The 17973-nt window shown below is 35.6% G+C and overlaps 3 protein-coding genes across 3 annotated transcripts in view; all 3 read left to right on the forward strand.

Annotated features, from left to right (window-relative positions):
* Positions 1-5: 5 nt before the first annotated feature.
* On the forward strand, positions 6-2950 carry LOC101308909 (protein AAR2 homolog). The gene is made up of 4 exons (XM_004288578.1): positions 6-184; positions 268-385; positions 569-694; positions 2881-2950. The coding sequence occupies exons 1-3, from the start codon at positions 6-8 to the stop codon at positions 629-631; spliced, it is 360 nt and encodes a 119-aa protein (XP_004288626.1). The 3' UTR covers positions 632-694; positions 2881-2950.
* Positions 1686-17973, forward strand: part of LOC101308133 (nicastrin-like) — a 22138-nt gene continuing 5850 nt past the window's right edge. The window contains exons 1-13 of the mRNA XM_004289536.1: positions 1686-1785; positions 2881-3104; positions 3230-3322; positions 3410-3481; positions 4984-5104; positions 6570-6602; positions 12859-12969; positions 13088-13202; positions 14139-14221; positions 14421-14497; positions 14808-14885; positions 16822-16893; positions 16996-17069. Of these exons, the coding sequence (XP_004289584.1) occupies positions 1686-1785; positions 2881-3104; positions 3230-3322; positions 3410-3481; positions 4984-5104; positions 6570-6602; positions 12859-12969; positions 13088-13202; positions 14139-14221; positions 14421-14497; positions 14808-14885; positions 16822-16893; positions 16996-17069 (1253 nt within the window). The remainder of the gene's footprint in view (positions 1786-2880; positions 3105-3229; positions 3323-3409; positions 3482-4983; positions 5105-6569; positions 6603-12858; positions 12970-13087; positions 13203-14138; positions 14222-14420; positions 14498-14807; positions 14886-16821; positions 16894-16995; positions 17070-17973) is intronic.
* On the forward strand, positions 8496-10579 carry LOC101311800. The gene is made up of 3 exons (XM_004288582.1): positions 8496-8677; positions 8922-8992; positions 9786-10579. Exons 1-3 carry the CDS (start codon positions 8601-8603, stop codon positions 10577-10579), a joined length of 942 nt encoding a protein of 313 aa, XP_004288630.1. The 5' UTR covers positions 8496-8600.

The following is a 17973-nucleotide window of genomic DNA, read 5'->3' on the forward strand; positions in this document are numbered from 1 at the left end:
AGTAAATGGACGCGGAAACGGCGGTGGAGGCGGCGAAGCAGGGCTCGACGCTTGTGCTACTGGACGTGCCTCAGTACACCCTCATCGGCATCGATACTCAGATGGTCTCTGTAGGCCCCGCCTTCAAAGGCATCAAGATGATCCCTCCCGGTCCTCATTTCGTCTCCTATTCCTCATCCACCAGGTACTAGTACTACTCTCTCTTTTTTTCATTGCTCTGCTCTTTCATCCACTTGGAAACATCATTCACTAATATTTTCATCTCAGAGACGGCAAGGATTTCTCACCCGTTACCGGCTTCTTCATTTTTTCCGGGCCATCTGAGGTAATCGTACGCAAGTGGGATGCACAAGAGGAGCGGCTTGTCAAGTTACCACAAGATGAGGTTTGTCTTTATGTTCTCTTGTGCTAAGGTCCAACAAATTACACCAAACAACTCTCTTAACACTTCAAATATATCATGGTTGTGTTTAAGTTGTTTTATAAACTTTAAAGTGGATTTAAGTTTTGTTAAAAGGATTGTTTTCCGGTCTTTCAATTTCTGCTATTTTTTTTGTCATGAAGGAAGAGAGATATTGCTGTGCAGTTAGAAATTGGGAGTTTGACAGATTTCTTGGTCCTTATAATCTAAGCCAGTATGGAGATTGGAAACGATTATCTAGCTACATTACAAAGACCATCATTGAACGGATAGGTATGCATAATTCACAACCTTAACGTCTCTACATATAAATATGTTCCTTCTTTTTCAATCACTGACGATATTTCCTTCAACTTCAAGTTATTGCTTGTGTTTTGTGTATCAAATACATCTGATGTGTCAACTTGACTTTGAATGATAGAAAGATTCATAGACATGTAGCTCCTGGGAACTGTTGTGAAGATTTTCTCTCGTTAGGCATCCGTTGACAATGTCATGAGAAACAAATTCAGACTACTTGTAGTTGATAGTGAGATATTAAGTGGTTGAAGGTTCCAGTCTTCATCTGTCTAAGTGAAAACACTAGGTTTCTTTTCCCCTAATCTTGATATTGTCCTGGGGAATGAGGGAAACAATTCGGGGTTTGGGAGGATAGGGTGGTGTCCCTCTTTGAAGATTAGCAAACTCTGGGATTATATCCTTCAAATTAATGTCCTGTGTCTCTTCCTTTCCAATCAATTGGAATTTTAGTATTAATAGAGGTTTGATCATTTTTAAAAGGATTAAAAAAATTATGATAAATTCTTTAATGATTTTGAAAGTCCCCTTGAAGTATGCAAGACTGGTTAAGGAGCTGGGGTCTTGATTTTAGTTTTGCCATGTGTGGAAGTTTTACTTAGCATGTTGACTAATGAATTCTTTCATTTCTAATTTCATGTCTCATGATTTAGAAGGCTATAGTTTAGATGTGGGTTAGGATTTGTATGAGAAAGGCTAATTTTTGCTGTCCTCTCATCGGTCTCTTATCTACGTAAAGAGGTCAAGAATATCCATCGTCTGTTACTGCATTGCTCTCTGCTTTATATCTTCTGCACAAGTTCTTTGAGGAAAGCTTGTTGTGAGTGATTCTGGAGTTATGTTCAACCTTAAGCTTAACTTCATTAAACTTTCTTCTCTGAATCTCATTATTCAAGACATTCTCAGAGACTGGATTGTAACCCAAGGTCTATCTCTTAATCATAAACCTAAGTGAACCGCAATCAGCATGTATCCTCCTACTCCACCTCTAACTAGAGACTATATCGACAATTTCCAGCTTGGTCCTATTGTGGTTAGCGCCCTAGGATCTTTTCTGGTCTTTACCGGTACTTTACGACTTAAGCAAAGTAGATAGATGAACTTGAAGATAGAAACACAGCACACAACAATTTTATAGTGGTTCAGCCAAAAACCTTGGCCTACGTCCACTTTGTGATCTCTCTTGAGAGATCACTAGCACTATGGAAAAAAACAACCTGATTACAAGTGCTTATTGAAATCCCTACGCTAATCCCCAACTCTCTGCTAGATCTCTGTATCACCCTTTGCTCTTGGTTTTATGTGCTCTCTATCTTAACCTTAGTAACAGATCTTGAAAGATTACTTTCCTAGAACTTATAGAAAAAACCTCTTTCCTTTCTGAACTTGGATTTGCTTACTGAATCCAAACTTCCAAATCATATCAACGAGCCAAAACACAACAGGTCCAAATAGATCTCAGACAATATCCAATGATACAGAAGAGCAAGATGATATCTAAAGCTGTTGAGAAGATGAGATCTGAGATAGGATACTTGAAGAAATATACATGTTAGCTAGAGTAAAGCTATCAATTTCGTTTTGTGGTACAAGTACATTTTGCTCTTTTTTGTTAAGAAAAAGAGAGGAATTATTTTTTCCTTGGCTCAAATAGGGTGACGATTGTGTGTTTAGGTCCCATGAGCATATTTCTTTGGTTCTGTCTTGGGAAGCTACTGTATCCCAAAATCATACCCTATTCATCTGGATTGATGGTTCTATTAGACGGACAAGTTATTACCATTCTATGTACTGTTCTCTTTTTGTTAATAGAAATGTTTCGATAGAAAAATAGATGACTTGTTCTCGTAGATGGATAACTTATGTACCGTTCTACGTATTGTTCTCTCTTCGTAAATAGAGCTGTTTCTGATAAAAAGAAAAATAGATGATTCCAATTATGGATCTGATTATTGTTTCGGCCCATTAGTGGTTGGTCTTAAACTCACTTTTGGATTTATTGCGTTTTATTTTACCGAGTGCTAATTAAGTAATGAACTAGTTTTGTGATTTCATTGTAGAAACAAGGTGTTTAGATTACTCTCTAAATTTCATTACAATGTCAATGTGCGTGCTTCATATCCTGACAACCTTTACATTTTGTATGTTTGGTGTTTTTATAGAACCCATTGGAGGAGAAATTACTGTTGCCTCAGAATCTGCCCTGCATAAATCCACTCCTAAAACAGCCAAGGAGAATGCTCTAGATGAGCAGTTAAAGGCTAGCAGGTTCTCAACAGCCAGTGATACGTCTAATGCTAGAGGATGCTACTACACATCAATTCCACATGTGATCAAACACAAAGGAATCGATGTCCAGCAGCTTACTTCTTTGAATCTTGACAAGGTCTCCTCTCTGTAGTAAAATCATCGATTTTTTTCCCTTTAATTTTCTGTTGAGCATGTTTGTCCAATTTACTTTCACTAATTTTTTTTTCCTTTATCTGGTCTCCCAATTACTGATTGGTTCAGACACATTTGTTAGAAAGTGTACTACAAAAAGATTATGGAGGTTCTGAGGATATGCTTCTTGGGGAGCTGCAATATGCCTTTGTTGCATTTTTGGTAAGTGCAGAATGCATACGGATAAATTCGGTCATCGTTTCTATTACTTGCTATTATCAGGTTGTTAACGTATTTAAACATATGCAGATGGGGCAATCACTTGAAGCCTTTCTACAGTGGAAAGCACTGGTCAATCTTTTATTTGGATGTACTGAAGCTGTAAGTATTGGTTTAAGTTCCACGTTTCACTTTACTTGTCTTTCAATTCAATGATACAAACCAACATAAAAAGTAGGGTTGTTTCTTTTAGGATAAATAGGCAAGACAAGTTCTGCACAAGATTTATGTATTTTATGAAACCTATGTTCACAACAGATAATTTTCTCTATAGGGGTAGATAAACTTTTCAAAGATAGTAAAGTTCCAAACCTCCTCACAATCCATGTAGACACTCGTGTTTTCCCATAGTACACTCAACGAAGAATGAAAATAAGTTTCTATTTCTTTTTTTTCTTTTTTTATTTCCACCCCATCCATCTCTGAAAACAAGGATAACTTTACATGTTACATGCCAAGTCAAGATGAACGACTCTAATAAAGTAATGTAGTTAGCACCCTTTTTTTATATTCTCTTGCCTCAAAAGATTGAGCAGAAAGTCTATTGGCAGGCCAGTAATTGTCCAAAAAATGGCTTTAATCTTGGTTTTCCCTAAAGAAATCATTTTTTCGGTCCTACTCTATATTTTGTTCTCTGCAAATTTTTTATGAATTTGTATTTTCCTAAGGGGCACCCAATATTTCTGACTGATTTGTTGTTAAGCAAGTGGTGGCGTGTTTGGTTTTAGGAAGAGAATAAAAGTAGCCAACCAAAGAAATACTCACACTAAAAGCATCTTGGTTCCTTTTTCAATAGTGTCAAATAAGTAATGTTTTCTTTCAATAAAATCAAATTGTTTTCTCTTCGCCTTCTGCACTCTGCAGTTCTGTTGTATATGCATTTGATCACTTACATAATTAAAAGATATACATGTTTACCCGTCTTTTTAAAAACATTGTTAAATGTGAAATTAGCATAGAGATTTTCCGTTGATTCTTACATCACATGAAAGTAACACAATACATTATATTTAACCAAGTCTATATAATGATATCTAGATTTAAGTATCTAACAATTCTGTTATATTTTTAATGCAGCCTTTCCATACAAGGAGTCGGCTATTTGTAAAGGTAATGTAAACAGGTGTTCCATTTATAGCTTGCTGTGTAATTGATTTTTGAGCTGTCTTAGAGAAGTCTTATCTGTCTAGACTGATTTATGCATCATCGGATATACATACTACCTTTTCTGTTTCTCTGCTCTTTTGATTTATTTTCCTTATAACCTCAAAAGTAGGTTACGTCCTTTGGTAAATTTCATGAAAAGATCTGATAGAGCCACATTATTTCACTGGATAGAATTCTAATCAAGAACCAGAGCACAATTGATAGGTTTAGGATAGGTGAAGGGTATCTTGGTGGAGGAAAAGTTGATTGGATAAATATGATAGTTTCTTTCCAAAATTTATTCTAGTGATAGAATATCTAGCATAGGTGGAGGTTTTGGATTGGAGCCAGATCCACGGTGGTAGGCCAATAAATCTTTCCGAGAGGATAATAGGAGGAGTTGCCGACTCCTTTTCTTGGAACGCTTAAATTGAAGCTAAAGCTTCTGGGCCTATTAGGTTGTCACTGTATTTGTTCAACAACTGGGATATCATGAATGGGATGGAAGTCGTAGTTGGTTTCAACAGAACGGTGATAAATGCAATACGAAGTGGACTGCTATCTACCTTATTCCAAAAGGTTTGTGGTGAGTTAAGGATTTGAGGCCTAAGTTAGACTTCTAGTGCATATGTAAAGTTGCCAATGATGTTGCCCATCTAAATTAGAGATATATGTGGAGGAGATACACAATTGCACAAAGACTATAACTTTCACGAAACACTGATAGCTTACAAAGTTGTTGGCAAGGCAAGGAAGAAGAAACAAGAGGGTTGGTATTGCATGATACATTTTGATGTATTAAACTTTATATAGTTTAAAGTTAAGGTTTAGGGGACGATAAGGGTTAAGGAAAGGGGAAATGTTTATAGTTAGTGACAAATTACTACAGAAGTTCTTATAATGTTTTTAGCAGCTGATTTAGGGTTCCTTGTGTATTTTAGTAGGAGTTCTCCATTTTCATATATATTCTTATCAAATCTTTCCTTTTCTCCTGAAAGTAAAATAAAACATTCTAGTTTTATATCACTTTCAGATAAGATAGCACGTTCTGAAAGTTTTTATGTAATCTCACTTTAATTCCTGTACACGACACATAACAGAAGTGTCTCTCCTACTGCGCCCGCCCCCCCCCCCCCCCCCCCCCCCCCCTCCCCCCCCCTCCCCCTCCTTCTTTATCTGCTCTGATAATTAGCTTCTGATATCACAGTTCATTAAAGTCATCTACTATCAACTAAAACATGCGCTTAAGAAGGACTGCACGGAGACAAGCGGTGCATCAGCCTTGTTAGATGATTCATGGTTTTCTGCTGATAGCTTTTTATATCATCTTTTTAAGGTAGTGAGATCACTCCATCATCTTTGTGCTTTGTGCTTGATTCTGCTGTTATCATTCTTTTTATTTCTAAGGCGACAGTAGGTAAATCCATCAAGTTGATTCATGTTTATGTATCTCTATGCTATCAGTTCATTTTTGTAAAGAGAATGAACGAAAACTCGCTGTGTAGTCATGTCAGGTAAGGAAACCTTGGGTTATTACAACCTTTTTGACTAACTTCTGAAATGGGATTCCAGGAATTCTTTTTACTTCTGCAAGATGCCTCAGTTGTTGATGGAGATCTTCTTTCATGGGTATTGACTCTAAACCTTGGGTGTTTCATGAAATATTTATTCTATCTAGAAAAAGGGTAATCAGGAGTCTGTTGTTATTAATCTATGATGTTATCATCTTATATTTTATCCCAATTTCCTATTGCCATTGGATGTGTCATCATAAGCATAGTCACTTGCGAGAATCATTTATTTCATGATATGAAATTATGGTGTATTATGATGATAAGGTAGTTCAGTTTCTGCCTACAGAAGTGGTATTATTACATTGGTGGTATGGTTTTGGGGCATGGGTAACATCTTGGAGTTTATGGTACTGAGCTCTATATTCTTCTCTCTCTCCTTTTTATGTTTTTCTATATCCTGCATTGGCAGGCAGGATAACTGTCCAAACCTTTGATATTAGTATTGTTCAGTGTGTGTTCCCTAATATTAGTATACCCACACTTGATTTCTGCTGCAACTGGTCGTTTATATGGCAGTACAAGTCGTGTATTTACTTGGTTTAGAAATTATGATTGCTCTTCTGGTGCTTATGGCCTCAGATTCTCAGTATTTTTCAGCCAGCCTATATAATCATTTGGTTCTTTCATCACTTAATCACCCCTGAGTGGCTGCATATGACCTGCTGCATTTTATATCAAACTTGGTCCATAACTACTCGGAGATTTATTTGATGAGAGAGTGACTTCAAATTTCTATAGTTTTTGCTTGTCTTTGTTGGACTAGACATGTGGATAGAAAATACTAATTGCTTTACTCTTATTTTGAAAGACAAGAAAACTCAAGGCCTTGCTTGAAAGCAATTTTGGATGGGAATTCGTGCAGAACAGTGCAGTTGATGGGATACACTTTGAAGAGGATGATGAGGTCAGTGTTTGTTTGTATTCAAGTTTGATCTTTGTTGGGTTTTCCATTTCTTCTTTCAGTCACTGACATCCAAATTTGCAGTTTGCTCCTGTTGTTGTGATGTTGGATGACCCAAATTCGACTGAAGTACCATGATTCTAAATGTTAACATTCAACATCTGCTATCCTGTGGTTGAGATGAGTTCGACTGAAGCCCCAGTAGATATTAGACTTTAATTTACTGTGATCCCTCTTTATATAACCAACAGTATAGTCGAGTTAAAATTCCCATGTAAAGTGGCTAGTTCCTAGATGTTACAGTAGTGGTGTTAGTGTTTTACCACATTTTTCAGAGATTATTTAATGACGTTAAGAATGGTCACTGGATAGGTTAATGTAGATGTCTTTGTATAGGCATGTGATAAGTTTAATACATAGGCATTTTGAGAGTAAGAATTTGGTGTCTCGGATTCTACCCATCATTTACGTTACAAAATTGACAGTATCCACCACAAGTCTTCCTTTTTCACTGCAAAGAATTGTGTGCTCTCTCTCTCTCTCTGTAAAGCACCCAGAACAAACAAACGATTCCATTGATGGCAAGGTGGTTGCAGGCTGCTTGTAGTCGGTGTTACGATGTTTTGGTTCTGATTGTGGTGGAGGCCCTGGCTAGTAGATTGACTAGCGTGTCAGCTAGTGGAGGAGAGCGGTCTAGCTCCGGTTCTTTGAGTCCGACTGCGTCCAGTTAGTCCAGGTTATCCAAGCTGTTGAAGGAGATGATACTTCTGATTTTCAGTAGAACCTGTTCATGATATTTCTTAGTCAAATTCTGTTTTGGACGGTTTTTTTTTTTTTCCTCATGTTATAGGCAGAAGGGCAAGTTTCTTGGTGTGTTAGACTGTAAGAGTCATTCATCACTTTGGTTTACCTAAGGGCCTCTCTCTTTTTGGGGAGCCATACGGCCTTGTGACACCAATTTAGTACCCCGAATATTACACTTCTAAGAACTTTTAGTGCATGCCAAATCAAATATAAAGATACGGAGGTGGTTTATGAATTTTGAATAAATCTATGGGTTAAGATAAGAGGTTGAAGTAAGGAATTCAAACTTTTAATGATGACTGCATGCGGTTTTAATGGTGTCAAATGTCTACTTTTAAGAGATATTGTTGTCTCATATCTTTATTTTTATTTTTTTTTCCTTTCACTCAAGAAATATCATTTTTTCAGCCACCCACTGCAGTCATCATCCACCGATCTCTGAGGGAGGTGATATTTTAATGAACTTTTTTTTGCCCTTTTTGAGAATCTAAAAAGACAAAAATGGCCATGAATTAGCATACCAAACAGTAGATTTTACGCCGTTAGTTTGGAATTCTTGAGGGACCAATATGATGGTTATTAAAAGTGAGATACCAAACTGATGAATTGGCTCTATTTGAGGTATTATTTGTAAAATTTCCTCTAAAAAGTAAAAAATAAAAATAACAATTCCATTTAAGTTGGTGGTTGCCGGTTGGATGACTTGGATCCTAAACCCTCAAGCCTCTTTCCGTTTCGTCTTCATAAGTTGTTCCTCGTTACCTTGTTCTCCAGTTGGGACCTGCAATTTCATCGTATGGCTTGGAGGCTTCGTTCCCTCTTTTCCCTTAATTCTTGTCTCTGCAAAGTCCCAAAACCCCAGATTCTTCCGAGGTCAGTCTTCCCCTCACTCTGCTCTTTTTAAATAGATTGCACAACTGTGGATGCAAACCCAGTCAGTCTTCCCCAGATTCTTCTGTCCAGTTATATGTATGTATATATACATATAAAACCAACTAGGATCGTGCTTTTGTTTTCTGCATTCAAAACTTATATCTGTTTGTAATCATCTAAGTTGTGTAATAGTATGCAGTTCTCGTTATAAAGGAAAATTAAAATTAACTGTTTCCTCTTTCAGATTGGAGTATCCGTCTGATTCTGCTTTAAGCACATCAGCAACTCACTATGGGTTTCGTCCATGTTTTCAAGGTTAACTTCCATTCCTTCAAACTAATGCTTTGCATATTTGTGTCATATGTACTGTGTCTTACGTATTACTCCCCACAAGTTGATCTTCACTCCAAGTTAATACTTGGTCATTTCCTCGTATCTTCAAGGTTTAATTTCATTGTAAAACTATGCACTATAATATCGACAAAAAGGTCTGTCTCTCATTCTCTTCTACCTTTTATTTTCCTTCTGTTTTGCGTCCTCTCATATTTAGGTTATTGCATAGAACCTTTTTATTTCCATTTCAACTTCATTATCTGGATTCTGTCTCCAATACAAAAAAGGGCCATCTGATATTCACTTGGCTTCCTTGACTATGCATTTTGGATTGGTGTCATCAGCAAATCTTTAGCTTGAGGACTCATTCCATTAGCCTGAGTTTACAAGAAACAATGAAAAAAGAATTTTAGTTTTACACTCTCATTTTATAATTACAACTATTTGTTTCACAGATGAATTTGAGTTATGTTGGAATCTTGAACTCTGAATTTGCTGATGTGGTACATCTTTACTGTTGGAGGAGAAAAAAATAACTGTAATTGACTTTTGCGATGGAAACTAATTCCTTGCTTCATCACTATCGAATAAGAAACATAATGACACACCATTCATATTTAGTTTTCAAACTATATATAGGGATTTTCTGCAACTGCCTAGTTGAAGAAAAAATTAGCTTCCTTTGCTGGAAAGTATGAACAAAATTTAAGAGATAGCTTTATACGACATGCACTTGATTTATGTGCCTGATACCTGTGACTATTGCATGCTGTAGCTTCACGATCATATGCTCGTGGTAATCATAAGTATTATGATCTTTTTGGGAATGGAAAACCTGGTGACAAGGATTTAAGGAAAGCCTGGAACAAAGAAACTAAAGAAGATGATTGCTTATGGACAGGCAGTGAAGATGAGAAAGATGACGGAAAGGATGACAAGAGTCATCTGGAAGAAGAGATCCGAAAAGTTAAACAGCAGGCAAGGGAGCACTCTGACCTAATCGATGCCGATGATAGTGATGAGTTGAGAAGTGTTTGGTCTGGAAGTGATGAGGAGAAGTCTCTGTGGACTGGTAGTGAAGGTGATGAAGATGATGATATTCCTACTGAAGCCTACCCAAATGAAAAAAGTGACAAATACATAGATAAGCTGTTTGAATTTGAGGAAACATCGAAGTATCGGACAATCTCAGAATTACTAAAAGCAGAACAAGAACCAGAGGAGCTTTCCCCTGGAAAGCAAGCCAGGAAAATTGCAGTTGAGAATGCATTGAGAAAGTTGAAGAAAGGGCCGGACGGGAGATATGTTAATGTATGGGAAGTCATGAGTGACCTAGATATATTAATAGGAGCATTTGAAAATATAGTTTCAGGACCAGAATATGCAGAGCTGAGACAAGGGGGGCCTAAGAAATTAAATTTGCAGTTCTTCAAGGATATACAAGCGCGCATGAGAGATCCAAATTATAAGTTCTCGCCCGAGTTGAAGCTGAAACCAAAGAGCAAATTAGTTCCGAAAAAGAGATGGCAGAAGACACAGTCTAGGCGGAGGAAAGCACAAAAGCGCTAAAGTCTCCCTCTTTAACACCAAACAACTGTAGATAGTTGAATTATAACACGTGTGTAAGTTCTCGTGTCTTTTTTTTTAATTGAATGCTTGTTGTGGTTGTTAGGAATAGGATGTGGACTCTCTTCCTTCAAATAGAACCCAAAAAGAAATGTAGAACAAATCTTTCAAGGCTTTTATTTGTCATTGTTGATATTCACACGTGTGTGGTATGAGTAATAAGAAGAAAGGCAACCATTAAATCCTTTCCTGCACTTCTCTTGGACGATGGCTGCTAGGATTTGCTTAGTGCATCCTACTTGTGGGCTCTTTTCATTGAGCTTTGCCTCTCTTCTTCACTGAACTAAATGGGGTATGGTTTTCGTTTGGTGACTGCCTTGAGGGTCATATGCCGGTACTGATGCTACCACGGGTACTCAAGTTATTCTATGTTTGAGAATTTGGCACTTCTGTTAACCTTTCAGTTAAATATGAGGACAAAATTGACATTTACGTGCTATTTATAAATCTAAACGTGTTATTTACAAAACTCGTGTTTTTCATGTTTAGATTTATAAATAGCATCTAAATGTCAATTTTGCCTTCATATTTAACTGAAACGTTAACGAAAGTGTCAAACTATCAAACATAGCATAACTTGAGGTATCAAAATATCATCTTTTAAATGTCACGTACCAAACTGTCCAATTGATCATACGTCAGATACTATATGAGGAATTTACTCTTAATTTAATTTGTATAAGTTTAGTTTGGTAAATTAAACAATAAAAATAATTCGTCCTTATTATAGCTAAAAATTAATGTTGGATTGTTTTTGTGTTTCAAATCTTTTTAAAGCAAGTATATCTGTATATGTGGTTTGCATAAGAAATTTAGGTAGCGTTCTGTAATGTTTTTATACTTGTATTTTTATTTTTGAAAATAAAAATCAGATAAAAATGTGTTCAGTTAGACATTTTTGAAAACATGGAAAATAAAAAATAAAAATATCATCAACTTTTACACAGAAAAACTGAAAACATCAATTTGACTCTTTTATTTTCCTAGTTCAGAAATTTTTTCATAATAAATTACCGAATACATTTCCAAAATAATTTTTTCATTTTTATTTTTAAAAACATTTTAAAAATACCAACAAAAATAAAATAAAAAACTGGACGCCTAAATTACTCTAAGATCCCCGTCGAAAGGCTCAGAATTACAAGCATTTTGACTTTGAAGCATTTTGAGGAAGAGAAAGAGAACGGGAGATACTACGGCGACGATGGTCTAGGGTTTCTTCTTCTGTAAGCAAAGAGTAGAAGCAGCTCCGCTATGGCCCCCAAATTGCTTCTGCTGCTATTGGCGTTGAGCTTTCAGCTTCATTTGTCTTTCTCCGGTGACCGCTTTCTCTCTCTCATATCCTTCTGCAATTTCTGATTTCTTGCTCCGTTTGCTTTCTTAGAAACATTTCTTGATCAAAAGGAATCTTGTTTCGTTGTTGCTTTGTTGAATTGTAATGTCAGCACGACTTGAGTAGCTTATTGATTCATATCATTTCAAGGATTTATGCAATCGTATCAATTCCAATCGCTGAGAATTGTCACCGGTTTCTATGTTTCTTAGGTTGTAGAAAGAGATAGGTTAATGTTTGGTAAAAACAATTAGAATTTTAATGATGAAATTTGAATGGGTGTGGACTGGTTTTCGATAAATCAGTTAGCTAAAAGTCCTGGCAGCAGCAGAAATAAATCCTTCGGTGTTTCTTTGATGAATAACTTAGGAGAAAGGCTTTTTTTTTTTTTAAAATCCAAAACAGATCAGACAAGGAAGATAGAACTACTGTTATTCAGGATCTTTTACCGTTTACCTGTCAAATTCAGCACAGAGAAGCAAATTGAAAACAAAGGAAAGGGTTGTATCTGACAGAATACATTAGGTGCCAGAGAGGAGTATAATAATTTTCCCTCCATTTTCCTGCTTAAGAATCGATAAACTAGTGAACTTCTTAGCGCGTCTTGTTTGGAGTACACAAACTGTAAATTGTTGTTCTGGGTTACCACAGACTTGCTGAGTTTCTGATTTGATCATTAGGAAGGACGTCTCTTATGACCATTTCTGGGTTTTTAATTCTGCCCTTTGGTCTTACTTTGTCCTTTTCTGAAGGCATTTGCACTCTATTTATACTACTATGTTTTTTTTTCTTTTTCTTTTGTCTCCTGTGTAAAGCAGAAGTGTATAGGGTTCATTAATTTATTTTGAATGATTTTTTTATTGTTTTTTCATTTTATATATTTCAGGAGAGACTAGCATGATGGAGTCAGTTCCTGATCTCCAGAGTTCTATGTATATGATGCTTGACGGATATCCTTGTGTTCGACTACTCAATCTTTCTGGGGAGATTGGTTGTTCGAGTAGGTTCTTTCTGGTCCTTATTTTTTAATCATAGTTCATTTACTTGGTTTTAACATGTAATCAGATATCCTTCTAACGAACCTCTCATGTAATTTTCTCCTTTTGTTTATATTCCAGATCCTGGAAGAGAGAAGGTTGTTGCTCCAATTATCAGACTGAATAAATCCAATGAGCTATCTCAGTTATCTGCAGTTTTGCTTGCAGTGGATGAAATTGAAAGCTTTTTTGCCAGGCATGTATATAAGCTTCGTATATGTATATAAAATTTCACTTTTGCCAGTTGGATATTCTGCTTCACTCATTCAGTCTCTTGTTGAACCATGGTGTTCTGTAGTATCTCTTATACCTAATAACTATGATTATTTATTTATTTATTTATGCATTTTTTTAAGATAAAGGCTTTTATGTACTACTGTATATCCTTGACTACATTGATAGGTAAATTGTGACTGGAAAGCAGTTGCTAAGTAATCGAAAATTCACCTCATATAGTAGAACGAAAAGAATTTTTGTAAAGATTCTTTTTGAGATTAATATTTCAGTTCTAGATCTCTTAAGAACTAAATGAATTTTGGTTGAGCCAAGCTAGTGGCATGCAGTTTCTCTGTCTTCATACACACATGCATTAAATCAGTAAGTCCCAAGTATTACTGTCCCTGTTGGTAGAGACTATTAGCTGATACAAACTGCTAGATGGTAAGTGAACCCAACAATGATTCTGCCTTTTCAAGTACTAAATAAGGATTAGGCCAATGACTTGATATTCTACTAATTTCTGTGTACATAAACATTGTTGAATCATAAAGTTTTAAAGAGATTTTGTGAGGTAGAAAGGCCCATGTACCGTCTAGTCGCTCCTAGTGGAATACGGATGTATTTTTTTAAGCAATATGAATTATAATATCTTTATGTTGTGATTTGTGGTGGAATTAACTATTCTTTTACTTATATACAATCATTTCTTAGCTTTACAATGTAGGCCATGATCTACCATGCGTCACTGTTTCTGGGTTTCTTTATAAATGTAAAAAGTTTATGTTGTTCTGTATTGGTGTCAATTTATAACTGATACCTGAGGATGATGCGTTTCATTAATTTTTTTTGTTCCTTCTGTTATTACTCTTCGAACTTGAACCATGCTTACTAAGAAGATATCTGCCTGTTGCAGAATATTGAATGATACGACGTTTGCTAGCAACATTGCTGGTGTATTGGTTGAATCAGAGCCTGATATTCAAAATAAGTTAGAAGGTAAAGTGCAATTATCTACTAGGTAACAATTTATAATGTTCTGCAGGAAGTTTTGTTGGCAGTTCGGTTGAACCTAAGCTCTATTAACAGCATGAAGCCACTTAATTCCACATCATTTTCCCCTTTATCTCTTACAAAGATAAGGTCGGATAACCCTCAGGGTTCTGCTTCTGACAGTGACATTTCTTCTTGTGTGTAGGATTCTCTCCAGCTTTGAAGTTCCCACAATCAAATTTTGCTCCTTACAGAAGCATCAACTATGAATGGAACCCAATTGTGAGTTGCTAACTAGATGAATACTTTTATTTGAACTATCTTGAAATCAATAATTTGACAATGATAACGTCCTATACCAAAGTGCTTGACTTGTTTCTCCATCATGTATGCATATATTTTGTTGATGATAATTATTAAAAAAAAGAAAAAAGATATCAAGATGAAACCATCTCCAAAGATGTAGTCTTTGAATATTTATTATTTTAACGAAGTCTAATTCAAGAGATTAGAATTTATAATATTTGGTAGGATGCCTATGTTTCGGTTTAATTTTCTGACAAAGTGAGGCCTTGAATTTCATTATTGGCAGGGAACTGGTATAATGTGGAACACGTATAACTTTCCTGTATTCTTACTCTCCAAGAGTAGCACATTGACCTTGCAGCAGGTAATTTAAGTTCTTAATATTCTTTTATAAATGTAAGATGGCTGGATATTTCTTTACCATGACATGTATGATGCCGTCTCCGGGCTGGGCCCTGATGACTATATTAACAGATACAGCTAGCTGTCTTTACAGCTGTGACTTAATGGGGTTAAATAAATTCTAAGAGACCAGAAAGTTTTACCCAGATAATCTTTTAAATCTCTTCTAAATCCTGAGAGGAACCATTATTTGTATTAGATAAACTGTGTTTTAAATCTCTGGAATGGTTGGCTACCCATTCAAAGATTCACTGTGTGAAACTGCTAGATACAAGTGTAGTTACTATCTGCGGCAAACTGCTACATGCAGTTCTCTTATCCTTGACGTAATACAAAGTGGTATTTTTAATTTAATATACGGAGTGCACTCAAGAAAACTATTGGCTGATATAAGGGTGTAAGCTCCCACCTTTAGAGTTTTGGCAAGAAACAATTCTAGTGGGATTGGAAACCTATTTGTATTTCTGTTGCTGCAAAGGTATATCTATTGGTGCAGTAGCAACTGCAATAATGTGACGGTGTAACACTTAAACCGGGTGGTTCAACTTTCTCTTCAAGCAGATTTTTCAGCTGCAAATGTTTGCACCATATGATGCGAAATCCTATGCATTTTTTTTTCTATTGCTTGTCATAGGAAATTCGTGCACTTAAGGCTGCCGGACACTTTATTACCTGGACCACAAAACTAACCATATTGGTACCAGGACTTGAAAATGCCACTCCCTATTGTTCCTCTGTCTATTTGCTGTAAAAACATTTTCTATAAATATGGGGCTGAAATAGGCATTGCACACATTTTTGGATAAATTGGCTTGTGCAAACCCCTATCCTCTGATGGTATTGATAGTTCTTCCCTCGCTCCCATCAAAAACAGTTATAGAAATAGAAGCTTCCTATGCTGTTCTCCTTCCCTCATACAGTATGATTGATTCTCTAGTTTTGTATTATCATTTGATGATGTGATCTCATTTTTCCTCCTTCCCTCAAGTTTCATCCTTCTGGTATGCTTTAGAGACTCAGGCTGGTGGGTTTGAAGCAGATGAAAGAATTTACAAACTGGAAACCTCTGGCTCCATCTCATGCTCCACAGATTTGGTTTTACAAATCACAAATAAACACTTCACCTCCTAGAAGTGACATGATTTTACCCCTGAAAAATGGGGCAGATGTGATTCATTCATTTGACAGACACTAGATGATTGCACCTTAGTAAATGTTTTCTGAGTCTTATTGTCGTGTTACCTTTCTGGTCTAGGTACTTGAGCATCTACTGACCTTAGTTCAAATAAGATTCAATTAATTTCTGCTGTAGTTTCCTTTTCTAAGTAAGTTAAGATTGTAATACTGTGAACCAGCTAGATGAAGATTTAAATTAGATTTCCATTCCTTATGAAATTATGAATTATGACTGATTAAACTAACAATCTCTTCAACTTCTCTCAAGATCATTCTTTTGGTTGGTCTTTTATTTATTCACTGTTGTCATAGGACTATAATTTGAGCAGTTTTTAAGAAATTTAGTGCTGTATGAAAGAGTTTGATGAACTTTTGTTTATACTCTTTTCTTTGAGTGGGATTTATATAAAACCTATAGCTAAAATTATGAAGTGACATATAAGAGTTACCTATACTAGGTATTTGGACTTGGTTCCTGCTAGCTAGGACAAAGGAGGAGATTAACGTGGTTTAACACTTTGATTTATCGTTCACCATTCCCTTATGTCTGACATATTTTCCATTGGATAAAGCAAATTTTGTGTCAGTTACATTACTTTTTACCAAGTCATTAATATTTTCTAAATGCAAACTACTATTTATCTTGAGTTCTTGATAGAATTCTGAGTATTACTTTTTGGGTCCTTTTGAATTTCTATATTTTTGATGTCTCTTATGTTCAGGCTGCCTTAAACAATGAGAAGAGCAAGAAATCTTATACTGCCGATGTTGCTGAGTTTGATTTGGTTATGCAGGTATAATCTATTTCAGCTTGCCTATGATGAACCGCATTTTTTTTATTAGAATGAGATTTTCATAATATCAAAAATTGACCTGTTCTACTTGACTTGGGTTAGACAATGAAAGCTGGCACTCATGATTCAGAATCTTGCTTAGAGGAAAATACATGCCTTCCTTTAGGTGGATACAGGTGAGTTTCACTGGGTTACATTTAAGCATATTAATTGTAATATGACAAACATATCATATATATTTTACTTTAAAATTTGGAAGTCTTCTTTCTCTTTTTTGAAAAACTCTATAATGTATTTATATTGTAAAAATAGGTCTAAACTTCTAGCTATCATTTATTTCTATTATTCTTTGGAGAAACTCACTTTTAAAAACAATTTACAAACAAGTTGATGCAGTTTCATAAAACAATAATAATCAAAATTGAAATTCTTAGTGGAGCCCCTCTCCAATTTACAGTGCTTGGTGACTGTCTACCAGATGCTCTTCAAAGTAGTTGGTGCTGAGTGCACAAGTTTTTGTTTTTGGAAAATTTGATAAGCAACCACCACCAAAGGAATAATATCAGTATTACTTGTCCTTCCATGAGCAATAATCACAACTCAAACATAGCATACCTATTCATGTTGGATAAATATTGTACTACCCATAATCCATAGCACTACGTTAACTAGTTGAAAACAAATTACAACCATCAGTAGCCCACTCACCCCATGGCGTGCTACCAAGTTTATTCAAGTTACCTTATTACCATAATTACTGCTATGGAGTTCACTAATAGAGTTGGTCTTTTACCTATTTGAAGGCAGAAACATACTATTGCTTTTAAGAATTATTATTATTATTATTTTGATTTTTCTGTTAAACTTATTTGCTTTTGGGCTTTTATTTTTTTTTTCTTTCACTGGTTTTGTTTCCAAGTCCCAGTAGCTATCGATCCAAGGCATACAATTTTGACAAAGCAAATGACTTCCAGAGAGTATATCTAGTGCTGGGTTCCCGAAAAAAATTAGTTTACTAACCAAACCAAAAAGGATATTACCATCTGCTTCTTCTTCCTTTTTTTTTTTTTTNTTTTTTTT

Source organism: Fragaria vesca, linkage group LG1, assembly GCF_000184155.1.
Source record: "Fragaria vesca subsp. vesca linkage group LG1, FraVesHawaii_1.0, whole genome shotgun sequence".
In the NCBI taxonomy this organism is placed as follows: domain Eukaryota; kingdom Viridiplantae; phylum Streptophyta; class Magnoliopsida; order Rosales; family Rosaceae; genus Fragaria; species Fragaria vesca.